General features: G+C 39.7%; 1 protein-coding gene across 6 annotated transcripts in view; it reads left to right on the top strand.

The window, feature by feature from the left end:
• The window catches only part of LOC128870431 (phosphatidylinositol 5-phosphate 4-kinase type-2 alpha), a 178736-nt gene that overhangs the window by 90261 nt on the left and 73090 nt on the right, over positions 1–15385 (top strand). Inside the window, exon 9 of one of the 6 annotated variants that reach the window (XM_054113055.1) lies at positions 1992–2365. The exons of 4 other annotated variants lie outside the window; for them this stretch is intronic. In XM_054113055.1, coding sequence (XP_053969030.1) covers positions 1992–2108 — 117 coding nt within the window. In that variant the 3' untranslated portion in view covers positions 2109–2365. Of the gene's footprint in view, positions 1–520; positions 677–1991; positions 2366–15385 lie in introns of those variants that run through there. One more of the 6 variants, XM_054113059.1, reaches the window with a different exon arrangement.

The following is a 15385-nucleotide window of genomic DNA, read 5'->3' as shown; positions in this document are numbered from 1 at the left end:
CATCGTGGGCATTATGCTTTGGATCATTATCTTGTTGAAAATAAAAGTAGTGTGCGTCTTGATGTTGTTCTACAAATGGAGGGGCCAACAGTTTCAAGCCGACTCCGAACGGCAGATATTTTTTATGAGGAACTTTCTCATGGCAGAAATGCATTCGGGGGCTTACCATTGCCTGCCGAGGGGCGACCGCTATTAGAAAAAACTTTTTCTTAATTTTGCTGTTTCACCCAGATTCGAACCTACGTTCTCTCTGTGAATTGCGAAGAACATCAATAAATAAAAGTTTACCATTACACCCTCACCATTTTTCACTCTACTTATTCTATTGCTTTTTTCGAATTCGGTATTGGGTTTTCCCTAGACTCGAATCCGTCCGATTGAAAAATGCTGGGCTCACTCTCGTGGCTAAAAAATGACGTTGCTCCAGAAATCAAGTGGCTTACTTTTTTCCCCCTTTGCGAACTCTAACCTTTTATTTTTATTGACTCATTATGCATATGCAAAATTATTTTTCTTTCAGCTTCAGTTGTGTCTGCTTATTTCCGACCCATGATGTATTAATAACTCGAAAGTAAGACTTGGAATGACCAAATAAGTTGAGTATATTCATACCGGGACTTATTCGAAAGCATGAAAATATGAGGAATCGTATGATTTTCGTTAATATTTTATTTATGAAGTAAAGTTTTGTTAAGTTTATGTTACTTTAAAATAAAGAATATAGTTGTGTATTTTGTTAAAATAACATTTTTAATTACATTAATTTTTTCTCAAGATACAGGAAGAATAATTTTGTTCGTGTGTGTATGTAAAGTCTTAAGGAGCTATGATCGCTCTAAAGTTGAGTACGGTGATGAATGATGCTCACACTATGTGTGCTTATTATGGCGATAGCTGCCATCGAAGTCCTTAAAAAAAAAAAAAAAGTCCTTACAACTTTGCGGTATAATCTACTTGCCTCCATGAATCGTAAGATTCCCGCTTACTCTCGAAGTCCGGTAGAGACTTTACTACTTCGAGCAAATCGTCATATCTTATACCACTAACTGTCTTAGGCTTTTATTTGCACTGCCAGGGCTGCGTCAAAAGCAAATTCAATCAATGCTTTTAACCGGTCTTGATTAATGACTCCCCACCAACATCTTGCGCAAACTGTATTTATGTATCTATTGAATCATGTCTCACTACTTTCCAAACTCCACCAAACGCCAGATATAGTTCTTCCAAACTGTCGTCACTAGTACTCATAAATAATGTTTTTATAATTTATTCAATTAATACTTAACACCTGCTTAACACCTTGCGCAATGAGTTTGATTGTTTACATAACTTAAGCTGTCTGCGCATTTATGCCACTGCTCGTGTTAACTTACATACAGATGTAGAAGTAGTATTGACAGTTGTTAAAAAGTTATGTATTTGAATAAAATATAAAAAAATAGTGTATGGTTTTAAGTTTGGGGGTCAGAGAGCAAAAGATAATGATAATAGAGATGGGCGAAGAGTACGAGAAATCTCTACGAAAATCTAAGCGATGTGCAAGGCAATTAAGTTGCGGAAGGTAATCATCACTTCATATCTCTGTCGCATTCCTTTTTGTCTTTATTTGGCAATTTGCATCCCAATTCTTCTATAGCATATAGCCACATAATTGGTTTACACTTCTCAAAACATTTGAAAATCTTTCATTTGAGCCGCGCTTTTTGATTGTTTCTTGAACTGTATAGCTATCAAATAAAATTGAAAATATGTATAATATGAATAATATGTAAGCCTATGTAAAAAAAATGCTGTAGGTTTACATCGATAATGCCCACAATCGGGAAAATTACAAGTCAATCCGGTACGTTGAAATGGCTGTCGTTGCCGTTGAAATCTATATACATATATCGTTAGGATTACATTTTTACCTTTGCATGTCAGCTTCAAATCATGTTGGCTATTCTTCGTCGACCAGCTAATAGAAATTTACTTTATTTGTGTTTTTTTAGGCCGCCAAGGCAGCTAAAACTGTTAAATACGGAAGTAATGTAGATGGTATTTCCACATGTGATCCCGATCAATATGCCAAAAGATTTCTAGATTTCATGGATAAAGCAATCGAGTAATTGATTACCACGTTTGTGCCTACGAAGGCGCACACCTTTGGAAAATAAACTAACCAAATAAGTGAATTCAAATATTATATTTATGGCTATTAGGAATCGTAAACTTATGTATGTATGTCTCTATATACGCCGTGCGAATTATATATCTACATGTGCACATGCGTTTGATAGGGATTTCCGAAAGATCACGTGAAAAAAATAATTTTTTTATTTAAATAGTAATACAATAAAACAGCATAAGCTGCTTTACCACTTCATTTGTTTATTTTATTGTGGAACTCAATTGTTTACATCAGAACAACTTTTTTTACTTTACAATACTACTGGGTGGAAAATTTATTTTATTTTACTTTGTACGCTGGAAAACGCAGCTGTTAAAAATACGAATGCATTCCCTGTGTGCCTGATTTAGCTGTTAATCAATGGAAACACACTCCGTGATGAGAGGTAGAGATTATGGTTAATATTTTTTGACATTTTGTATTATCCATATATGTATGAAGTTTTCGTTTTTATTTACACTGGTCAAGAGAAACTTCTCATTCAGTTTGTCTCATAATTCTTTTCGCATTGTAATATTTTCTATTATCATTATTAGTAGAATCGATTAAGGCATATTACTTTGAATTCCGTTGTTTTTGTATTAGAACACTTTGCTAACTCTTTCTATTTGCTCCTGTCAACAAAAATAGTTATTTAATAGAAACACATGCAAATACAAGAAACTTTACGGTATATTATATTTTTTTGTATATTTTTGGTTACTGCTGCTGAGTTGATGAGCCAGGCCGTTACAAGTGATTCATATTGTTCTTTACATCGCATCAAAAGTTTTTGCAATAATGCCGGGTTATCATTAATAATTATACAATTGGTTTATTATAATTATCATAAAAGTAAAACAGCAAAAATGAAGAAACAGTGTAAAACATATAAAATCACGTAGAAATCGAAAATCGGTTATAGTTAAAACACTCCCGTGGCAAACCAAAAAAGGTCACACCAAGGCTAGAAGGGTTAATAGTGTCATCGTTAATTCTACATATGTTATTTGGCATCCTTGTATATTTATTTTATATTATTTACTTCCCATTCATTGTTCATGATATTAGCGATGGGCTGATGCTCTCAGCCAGCATTTCGGGAATGGAATGAATTTGTGGTAGCGTTTTTGACAGACTTTCTGAATGTGAGACTCATATACTAATGATGAACTCTAAAACATACAAAGACATTAGTATAACACTATTATAAAATGTTAGCGATAGGCCGTCGAGATACTATAGACCAGTGGTCGCAAACCTTTTCAATGTGTTGAGCTACTTTCAAGATTTTGAAATAAACAGCGAGCTACTTGCACAAGCCAACATAAATTAAATAATACACAGTTATATTCGACATACAATACATGTATTTATTTTACTAATATACGTTCTATATATAATAAACTTATGACTTATAGTGCTTATACAGGGTGGCTGATGAATTTTGCTACATTAAGAAACTCAAATAACTTTTTTTTTAGTGTATGGAATTCATTTATTTTTTTTTCAAGTTGAAGGTCATTAAATTTTATTAAATGTAGCTTAACTAGTTTTAAAAATAATTGAATTTAAATGCCCCCCATGCTCGTTGACACAAGTGCGGCATCTTAGTAAAAAGTTGTTCATTGCTGCTTTGAGAGTTGCGACAGGAATAGCCGCAATTGTTGCCCGAATGGATTGTTTTAGTTCATCCAAATTTGTTGGCTTTGTTTTATAAACTTCTTGTTTACATAAACCCCACAAGAAAAAGTCAGGTGCAGTAAGGTCAGGCGACCTGGGGGGCCAACGAAATTCGGAGTTTCTTGAAATCAGTTTATTGGGAAATTTTCGTCGCAACTCTGTCATAACAGTCTGGGCTATGTGAGACGTTGCCCCATCTTGTTGAAACCACACAGAGTTGAAAGGAATTCTCTTTCGGCGTAGTTCTGGATAGAAAAATTCTTTCAGCATTTTCAAATAACGGTCTCCAGTAACCGTAACGGTGTGACCATTTTCTTCAAAAAAATAAGGCCCGACAATACAGCGTGAAGAAACCGCACACCACACTGTCACGCGAAGAGGATGCAATTCCGTCTCGTGCAGTATCTGTGGGTTAGAAGTAATCCATATTCGACAATTTTGTTTGTTCACATTGCCGTTTAAATCGAAATGGGCCTCATCAGACATGAAAGGGCAGTTTAACATGTTTTGGTCTTCTTCCACCATTTGCAGGATCTTCTGGCAAAATTCCAAGCGAATCGACAAGTCTGCTGCATTCAGTTTGTTAACCATTTGAATTTTGTAGGGAAATAAGTCTAAATCTTTGTGCATTATTGTTTGCAAAGACTGTCGGCTGACACCAAGTTGAGCAGATAAGCTTATTGTTGAAACCCTTGGATTGCTTTGTTTAGCTGCGGCTACAGCAGTGATCGTTTCCTCCGTCCGAACTGGTGGGTTTCGATGATAAGGCCTTCTTGCGACTGTTCCTTGCTCAGCAAAATTATTCACCAGTCTCATTATGGTCCATCTGCTCGGGGGATCGCCGCCAAACATCCGCCTGTACTCTCTCTGTACCAAAACTACGGACTCCAGTGCGTGATAGCGGCGGACTATCCAAATTCTTGTTTGCGTGTCCCAGTTATCCATTTAAATAAATTTTAAAGATCAATCTGCAAATTAAAACAAAAATGGAACAGATAACTTAAAAAGAAAAAAAGTTATTCAATTTTTTTTTGGTAGCGACTTATGCATAACTACATCCATGTTCACACCTATCAATCGTAACAAAATTTTTTCCAGTCATAATGGCAAATCACAAGCGACTTAAAAAAACAACAAAACAGTAATAGTACATTATTATATAAATAAAATATGGGCAGATAAAAAGAGCATATTTAATGAGAAGGTTGACATTCTGACTCATCGATAATTTTTTTAATATTTACAGTATAATTTGATACAGTCATTCGAATACAGTTATCCAAATGTATATCTGTAAGCCGATTGCGGTATTTATTTTTAATGAATTTCATATTGGAAAAAGAAGATTCACACAAATAAGTTGAACTGAATAACGCTTTCACTTTCAACGCAACACGACATAAAACTGAATACTTATCTTTACTTACTAAAGTCCAAATACATTTTGTATTTGAACATAAAGATTTTAAAGTCAAGTCACTTTGAAAGCAATCAGTTCCATTTCTGTCACAGCAATGTCTTCGCCAAAGTTGTTCAAAACACAAGTTGCAAACTGTTGTATATCAATGTCCATGAAGGGTGAAACAACAAATTGCGCCACTAAAGCAATTTTGCTGAAATCCTTGAAACGATTTTTGAAGTTTTTCTTCAAGTTAGAAACTATTTCCATATGAAAATTACTGTCATAGGGCTCTAATACATATTTGGATATCTTTTCGGAAAGAATAGGAAAATGTTTAGTATCGCGGTTTTTTAGGTTTTGTTCCCAAAATTCAAGTTTTGTAATAAATGCATTTATATCAGAAATCATTTCCGCTGATTCTTTATCCCTGCCTTGAAGCTGCAAGTTAAGCTCATTTAATTTCTCTGTAATGTCCACAAGAAAACCAAAATCTCTGAGCCAAGTCCAATTTTCCAGTTCAGGAATCGGTTCATCGCGTTCTTTGAAAAATTGGAGTATAGCAGGCAGGACATCATTGAAACGTTTGAGCACTCGTTCTCTGCTTAACCATCGCACTTCAGAGTGAAGAAGTAGCTCTCCGTATTGACAGTCAATTTCATCAGCCAAGGTTTTAAATAATCTTCTTTGTAACGCTTGAGCTCTAATTTTGTTCACAATTTTCACCACCAGTTTCATAACGTTGTTCAAGTTTAGAAAATTTCCAATTAATGTTTGCTGATGTATAATACAATGGTAACTAAGAAATCCAGTGCTGGAGAAGGCATTCGAACTCCCGCCATCCCACTTAAGATTTGTCTAGGATATGTGCTCGACAATCACCAAATGGGACGTCGCAAAAACGTTCGCGGCTACAGTCGTGACGAAGCTCAACCGCATTGACTGGGAGAGGAAAACCCAGAACCGACAGCAGCAGTTGCAACTGCAGCAGCAACAGCGGCAGCAGTACAAGCTGAATGATAGGTCAAGTATTTAACACTATTAAAATATTTAATTAATTTGGTAGCAAGGCCAGGCTGATTATTTTTTACGTAATGTACTTAATCAAGCTAAGTCATAATTCGACAGTTTTGAGGGAAAAAGGAAGAAAAAACAAAGCTTATATACTATTGTATATTATATTTCCTTTATTATTTTTTTTTGTAAGCACCTTTGCTAGCAGCTGGATAGTGGAGATGACTTTTTTTAGACAAACCGACGACAGATAAGGACGCTTGAGTCAAACACTCACAACAGTACCAAAAAGACATTAGTTTGTGAGCATCGGACTATTGCACATTCTCCGATGGTTCATTTTCCCTTGAAAAAGCAGTGGGAGGAGTGAATACTATCGATGGCGTAAAGTCTGCATACGCCCACAGGAACGAAAGCTGGACGCAGAAGCCCGTTGTGTAAATTGACATAAACGCGGCTCCACCTTGAAGAAATGCTAACGCGGTTTCAGGGAGGAAATCAACCGAGGAGTAGGTGCCTTTGCTGATGATTCTGACATTTTGATTTACGCGTCCTGCCTAAAACAAATAAAGAAAAAAAAATGGGTAGTAACAAATCTTCCGTGTTGCGTTTCCTAGTCAAAAAAACCAAGGTCCTTTTTATAAGATTCACCAAAAGTCCATGGAATTCGCACCAATGGTCAATCTTGTTTAGAGCTACCTGCATTTTATTGCATATAGCGACTAGGGGCGGTCCTAAGATTAGTACGTGGACGTGTCCAATTTCCTGCAGATTGTTAAAAAGAGAGTCCACAAAAAGCACCAGCCTTGAGAAACTACACCGCCTTGTGGGACGCTCTTCTTAACTTTCATCTGGACTCCTTCATCGCTTCCTCCATCTGTGATAAGGAATCTCTTGGATAGCATAGAGTGAATCTATCTGCCAATAATTTCTTCTACTCCATCTGATAGAAGAGCACATAGAATCAAAGGTAGCATTATCAAAAGTTCTTTCAATGTCCACAAACACACCAAGAGTGCACTCTTTTGTTTCCAATCCTTTTTCGATGATGCTGACGCACTCGTGTAGAACCGATTTACAAAATTTTTCACTTTGATAAGCGAGTTGTCTGACATTGAGAGGGTTGCGACTTAGAACCCTCGTCCTAATGTGCTTCTCGACCATACGTTCCGGACTTTTAAGCATAAACGATGTAAGACTTATAGTTCTGAAACTTTTTGGTAAGGCATAGTTGTCCTTGCCTGGCTTTTGGACAAATACAACTTTCGCCAAACGCCACGATTGTGAAACATAAGACAGGTCGTAAAGATTCTTTTCAGAACCTTCATTGGTTGTTCTCCGTCACGATGTCCCATGATTGGGTAAATGCCATCGGGTCCTGGGGACTTAAAGTTTTCGAATGACGAGAAGGTGAACCTTATCGTTTTCTCTTTAACAATCATAGATACATACAGTGAACCAATCAAGTCTCCTGGTAGTTATACTGGCCTGATCAGATTGATCGATGGAGACTTAGCCAACAACATTTCTGCAGCCAGGGAAATGTGATGAAAAGAGAACATCGTACACTTCTGATTTTGAGTCAGTATAAGTACCATCAGGTTTGAGCAGTGACTCCAAACTAGCCGTCCGGTCTTTTTGGAGGACCTTGCTTAACTTCGCTGAACTCTTCCGTTTCTCCAGTTCACTGCATAAGGTTCTATATAAGAGTCCAATTGAGATGATCTAATTTTCTTTTTTATATTCCTTCTTCAGTTTACGGTAGGCAGTCCAATCCTTCTAACTGAGTTTTAATAGCTGTGTAAAGTAATTTCCTGGAAGTTTTCCATAATTTCGTGAGTTCGGTGTTCCACCAAGGGACTGTCTTACCCTCTCTTCTCCTACGTTCCGGGCACACCTTATTATAACACTCAATTAAAGTTTGCCCCAATGAATCTGTGGCTTCTCTAATCGCAGTTATTGTTCGGAGTTTGGGAACGTCAAGGATTTCCTCCTTAATGAGTTCCTCATATCGTGTCCAATCCGCTTTTCTGGGATTCCGGCCCGCTGGGGTCTCTGCCGCAAGCCTAAACTTTATTTAACGATGGTCCGAACGGGGGAATCTTTATTGAGTACTTTCCAACTAGTGATATGATCTGGTATTTTGTAGGTTGATAATGTCATATCAATCACTTTCTGTCTCCTGCTTGCTACGGAAGTCGGGTTGGTGCCAACGTTCTGTATAACTAAGTGAGATGACAGAATGAAATCCATGAGCTTATGCTTCTTGAAGTTACATTGCGTGCTACTCCAGAGTGTGTTCTGTGAATTTGCAGCACATTCCACAATGAGACCTAAACCCATGGTCTTACGACTTCCATAGCCTCTCTCGTGGGGTAGAGAGAATAGAGTCGCAGGGAAAATAGGTGAGTCTACGTCTGGATAGAGCAGAATAGTGGAATAAAAGGTGCGGGGTCGTCTCTTCCTCTTCCTCATCTAGGCAATTTCTGCATAAGCCATGTGTTTGCATACCCATCCTCAGGGCGTGCCTGCCGATTAGGCAATGCCCCGTTATTACTGAAATCAGTGTGTTAGGACTGTGCATGTTTCGTCTTAGCAGTGGTTTCACTACGCCCTTCTTCATTCACTGCTCTTACAATTTCCTGAAAGATATGCACTTTACATGGTTGCAAGGATATGCCTATATCATTGTCTATGTACTACTCGGTCAATTTGGTGCCCAGTTTCGCTAGTTCAATTATGTCACAATGCCCAGGAACTCATGTTACCTCTAGTTCAAATGACACAGCCATCTCGGTAAGAGATGTGCGGCATTTCATGACTATCTTGGATGTTGTTAACTGTTTTGTGCGGGATTTTATAGCCGCCTGACTATCAGTGAAAATGTAGATATCATTTCCAGATATCTCATCAGACTGTACCAGTGTTGCGGCTTTAATTATTGCCATCAGTTCGGCCGTAAAGATACTGCAGTAGCCGGGAAGTCGAAAACCGAAGGATATCCCCGAATATTCGGAATATACGCCTGCGCCCACCCTCCCCTCGAGCTTTGAACCATCTGTGTATACATGGATGGACTCGCCCTATCTTACCCCGTCCCGTTCCCACCCTTGCCTCGAGGGTAGGCGGGTCATGAACGTTGTATTGGCAAGTGTAAATGTGACTGCATAGTCCACCTATTCTCCAACATGCCATATAGGATTTTATCGTGGCCGTATTCCGTGTTTGAGCACTTACTTAGAGTGTTATGCCTTATTGCCGCACTGTGCGCGATAGGACCGGAAGGAAGTCTAATGTCGCATATAATGCTTTCGATGGTGTGGTTGACATTGCACAGGTTATGAGAACAGATGTGAGTACTTGAAACTGGTCAACTCTTTTAATGTTCATGCCCTTCTCAAAGTCATATTACAGATACCATATTGCAATACCATAGTAAATAACTGGTCTAAATAATGTAGTGTAGTGTAGCGTATCATTCTGGGTTCCAACCTACATTTATTCCCGTTTTTCCGGATTTACTTTTAGTCCCCGACTTTTACACTAAAGTCTGTTGAGAGGTCTTTATTGCAGATCACACTGTGTTGGAAGGTGTTTACCCGAAATCGCTATAACAATATCATCGGCATATGTGATTATCTCACCTTTCATTTTTTCAAGTTTCTGAAGAATACTATTGACAGCCAGGTTCCACAGAAGGGGAGAGATTACCTCACACTGGGGTGTTTCTTTGACTGGAAATTTCTTAATGGATATTACGCCCAAATCTACGCTTATCGTCTGCCCGATTAGGGTTAATTCGACTGTATGCTTTCGGTTTCGTATGAGTGGTATTGCTCCTTTATGAATGGATACCACTTTTACTTCAACCCATTTTTTGGGGATATATTTAAGTCGTGTTGCTGCCTCAAAAATTGAGGCGAGTCTAAGTGCAATCATATCTATTGTATGTTGCAGATCAGCGGGGATAATTCCGTCTGACCCCGGCGATTTGTAAACTATAGGATGAGTTCTACGGTCTTTGTTGCAGAGACAACCTGGAAAGTGTGTCAGCATTAGTAATGCCAGTGTTTCTTCACGATTAGCTGTCCAATTGTCGTCCTCTCTCAGGAGGTAACTAGGGTTGTTGGGGCTCATTGATGCATATTTTCGTTGTCTACTGGTCTCGGAGGAGCTTTCTATCTTTTGACAGAAAAGTGTACTCACCGCGTTTGTTTGTGTCTGAACTTCCCCAGCCATGATAGTGGGCATAATCATCTACTCCCAGTATAAATGGAATACCATGTGTCGCGTCATGTAGGACGAGGCAAACTATATGGGAAGGACAATATTGGCTCTCCACTAATATGACTACGTTATCCGCATCGCTAAATTGTATCAATAAGTACACATTAATACGTTTTTTCACTAGTTTGCACGACCTGGGCTTACCTTTGTCGGTGACATATACCAGTTTGTACTCCTTGTTGCTCTACACGCAAACCCGATGTTTTACGAACCATGGTTCTTGAATGAGCGTGATATCTTCGTCTATTTCAGAGAGATGGAAGATGAGTCCGACTGAGGCCGCCTTTCTGTGGTGAAAATTGATCTGTACAACCCTCACCATCGCTGGTATACTTTGTTGGATGACAGCCAAGCATGGTTTGGTCAGCGTTCTCCACGTCGGAAGTAGTATATCCTCTAGGGCAATCTTTCGGAAATTGATGCCTCGTCGCCCGGACGGTTGTCTAAAGCAACCGTGGACTCCTCCGTAGCTGAGGTCTTGTTTCCTTCTGAGTTACTCTTACTGGCTACATCCGGTCTGTAGACATAGATTGTCAGTGTATGGAAGCCGTAATTTACCTTTAATTTTTGGCTGGCGAGTGGGTCCAGTGATTCCTCATTCAAGATGATCACAACTAGCCTTCTCTTGCCATTCACTTCGCCAATCTTTCCCACCTTCCACTTGTTGGTAGGTAGCACAGGGTTGCCTCGTTTGATCAGTTCCAGCCCTTCCTCTGGGTCGGTGTAAAAGTCTGGTATCGAGGCTTTGGATCTTGGCCCTCGGAAAGGCTCCCCTATGTGTTTTACTTCCAGGGTGTATAGGCACACCAATCGTTCATCAACGCACCTTAATTTGACGTGGGGTTGGAACTAACCCGCTTTCACGCAACTGGGTGGAGGTCCGGGCTTTCTTTCAGGATATCCCTGTACACTTTCCAGAGGGGGGTCTACGGGGTCTACTTCTGGCACCAGATGTGGATGGAATGTCATCGCCAACTTATTTTGAGACAGGGTTGGGATTGTTATTCTAGTAATAGGCCTCGCTGCATTCAGTAATTTTTGTAAATGGATCGACCTGGATCACAATTTTCCGCTTCGCGATTTGAGTGGAAATAAGATATTGGCGGTGCTGCAGACGGACGATGAACAACCACAGATGACGCGGGACATAATGAAGCAATTCGTAATATCAAAGCAGCTTATATGGAAGGCCAAATTTGACGCTAGACATAGGAAACCAGTGCCATATAAGGAGAGATTTTTGGTCCTCATAGAATCTCCGCCACCAAGTACAAGAGAAACGCGAAAACTCCAGCCAAAGTAAAATGGGCCATACATTGTAAAGAAAGCCCTATGGTATGCAACGCTCGCAAAGAAAGTACAGTTCAATTGCAACAGCAGACAAGATGAAACCATGGTGTGCATAATTGTGGTTGTCGTAGCAGCAGTACAAGCCCTGTCAGTGTAGTGTATATGACCGGTCGTCTTCGTCTAACTCATCTAAACGGACATATGTTTAGTATGTGAAGGTCAACTCTGGATAAGTAGGAGTTTAACCTGCTACAATATCCAGAACTTCATTGTGCCAGGGTTACGCGGGTCTCACGAGAAAGCTGGAGCTCTTCATCTGCTGTGGTGGTGGTTGGACTCCGATTACGGCATTCGGCGGTCGAAAGCTTAAGAAGGTGGTGATGGTCTCCCAATAAGTGTCGTTTATTGTCTGTCTAAACACTGTCTGGTCCAGTAGATGTCTGTTCGTATCGTCGTGGATTTCGTCGGCGTAATTGCGGAGTCATCTTTACTGGGAGCATATGTGCCTCGTTGTAAAGATGTTGAAGAGGGGATATCAAAAGGCAACCCGTCGCTGTCCGAATAGCAGTGTTTTGGCAAGTCTCGACCTTTATCCACTGCATGTCGCTAGTTCCAGGCAACCAGACAGACGCAGCATAGTTTAGAACAGGCCGACCAATTGCATTAAATGTCGATACCAACATTTCATTGCTTTGAGGACCTTGTTGCGATTTTGGACTTCAGTGGCAAATGCGGTTGTGTGATTGTTTTGTGATTGTTAACAGTCGGAATTGGTGTGCCATCGACTTTTAACTTGAGTTGCAGTTTGACTCCCTTTGTCCAGGTGGTAAAGAGGGTCGTCGTGGACTTTGTGCGGGAAAGTTAGATATTCCTCGAGTAAAAAAGGGAGAAAGAGAGTGAGACTTTAGCACCAGATCTCCTTAAAATTCGTAGACACAGATGTTCGAATTAAATGGCTAAGAGAATTAGTGAAAAGTAGTAGGTGGAAAAAGATAGGTAAAGGGTGTTTTTTTAGAGGTTAGGTTTTCAAGATGAAATAAAACGTATATAATTTAATGTTATGGCCAAGAATTTAGCTTTATTATAAAGATAAGGGTTTGCCATTATGTTTTAAAAATAATTTCGGGCAAGTGGTCGCCGCGGCTGACTCGAATAAATTCCAGCCGAGAGGCCCAATTTTCGACCACTTTTTGCAGCAATTGGGGCCGTATGTCACCAATAACGCGCCGAATATTCTCTTCCAAGACGTCGTCTCGGGCTTATCTGCGTAGACAAGCGACTTCACATAGCCCCACAAGAAATAGTCCAGCGGTGTTATATCGCACGATCTTGGAGGCCACGCCACAGGTCCACGGCGCGAGATAATGCGCTCACCAAAAGTTTCCTTCAATAAATCGATTGTTGCGTTGGCTGTATGGCATGTAGCGCCGTCTTGTTGGAACCAAAGGTCGTCCCCATCAACATCGTCCAATTCAGGCACGAAAAGGTCATTAATCATGGCTCTACAGCGCTCTCCATTGACTGTAACATTATGGCCGGCTTCATTTTTAAAGAAATATGGACCAATGATTCCCTCTGCCCATAGAGCACACCAAACAGTGACTTTTTGAGGATGTAACGGCGTCTCAGCAATGGCTTGTGGATTATGTTCACTCCAAATGCGACAATTTTGCTTATTGACATACCCATTCAACTAAAACTGAGCTTCATCGCTGAACAAAATTTTCTTGTGAAAATCGGGATCGGTGGCCATCTCGTTTTGGGCCCATTCACCGAACGTGCGACGCGCTTGATGGTCGTTCGGCTTCAATTCTTGCACGAGTTGGATTTTGTAAGCCCGCAAATCAAGATCCTTCCGCAAAATCTTCCATAAAGTGGATGGGCACATCTCCAATTGCTGCGCGCGATGGCGGATGGACTCATTCGGGTCTTCTTCGATACTCTGCTCCACAGCAGCAATAGCGTCTTCGGTGTGCACTGTACGACGTCTCTGAGGATGCGTATTATTCACTAGAGCAAACGTGGTGCGAAACCGATCCATGGTTAATCGAATTAGTGACTCTGATGGACGAATCTGTCGACCGAATATTGGACGCAGCGCGCGATGCGTCGCGCGAACCGGACCATTATTTTCGTAATAAATTTGCACGATTTGCAAACGTTGTTCAGTTGTAAGTCTATTCATTATGAAATGGCAAACCAATCTGAGCATAAATCAAGTGACAGCTGTCAAAAAGACCATCTACGAAAAAAGTAGTGCCAACTTGAAAACCTAACCTCTAAAAAAAAACACACATTGTATGGGCACTTTCTCACGTCAATATGTTGAATTGGAATAGAACGACAAATAAAATTGAGAATTCCTTACACAAATAATGTACCGTGATTTATTCGTCCTATTCAGAAATGTGGTTTAACTGCTCGATCTCCTTTACGGAAGAAAATGTCTACAGTGATAATGCTCTAAACGACGGCGAGGTGATGGAATTTACTAATATAACATGAACCAGGAGCATGGCAGCCATGGGTACAATACAATTTATGCTGGGTCTGCTCTAATCTGTAAAAGCGCTCTGCGAATGATGGGTGCGAAACTAGCCAAATAGTAAAATATTATGAATAGTTATAAACACGTCAATCAATAAATGAAGAGCGTACCGTCACTAGGTCACTTACTGAAAGTAACTGGGCTAAAGAATATGCCCCGTAAGGAATTGGCATGCGTGTTAGGCTTTACTGCCCAAGGACGTATGGCCAAAATTTGCAAATTTTTGGCCTAAGAGTACGAGTATATTATGTTCGAAATGTGCCTTGGGTGGTTCAGACCATCCTATGGGGGGTTAGAAATGTCCTAAGTATTAAGAAGCACGAGAAGTACGATATCAAAATAAATAAAAAATTAGGCTGTCGAAGCTTAACCTAAAAGTTGCTCAGGATCTCCCCAAGTGAAATTTTCAAATAGCGTTATCACGAAAACTGGAGTCAATCTGACGAAAAGGGGACGCCATTGAATGTCTAAGGTCCTAACACTCATTTTTTAGGCGCTGTTAAAATATGGATTTCATTTTCTTCAGTTCTTCAGTGTTTTAACTAGCAGGCTTATTGCATTAATTATTGAGCGCTCATTGCATCCTGAGAAAACATTTTGTATTTGTAAATAATGGCACACACTGGAAATTTTCGATATCTAAATAACACAATTTCCGAGATAGGAGGAAAAACCACGTATTATCAATAGTTTAAAAATACAAAAAGACCTGTATTTTTAGTTCTATTTATATCAAAATGGCACAGGGTTATATCAACCCACTACTTACTCATGGAATGACAGTACCCAGGATACAGCGTTGAAACAACATCGTACGAGTGCAAAATATGTCAACACCTAGAACAGCTACATAGTGGCTTTTTATGAAATTGATCAGTCATGCTAAATTGCATACAACGAATTGATAGCTTGATGGTTCAGCCGAAAATATTGCATAATACTGTATATATATGTATGTCTTATAAAGGGTGATCAGATTGGAGATACTTGTTCCAATTGGGGGTTTTTTTGGACA

The sequence above is a fragment of the Anastrepha ludens genome, chromosome X (assembly GCF_028408465.1).
Source record: "Anastrepha ludens isolate Willacy chromosome X, idAnaLude1.1, whole genome shotgun sequence".
Lineage (NCBI taxonomy): Eukaryota > Metazoa > Arthropoda > Insecta > Diptera > Tephritidae > Anastrepha > Anastrepha ludens.
The sequence above is the reverse complement of the archived record's forward strand: the minus strand, read 5'-3'. Positions and strand labels throughout refer to the sequence as shown.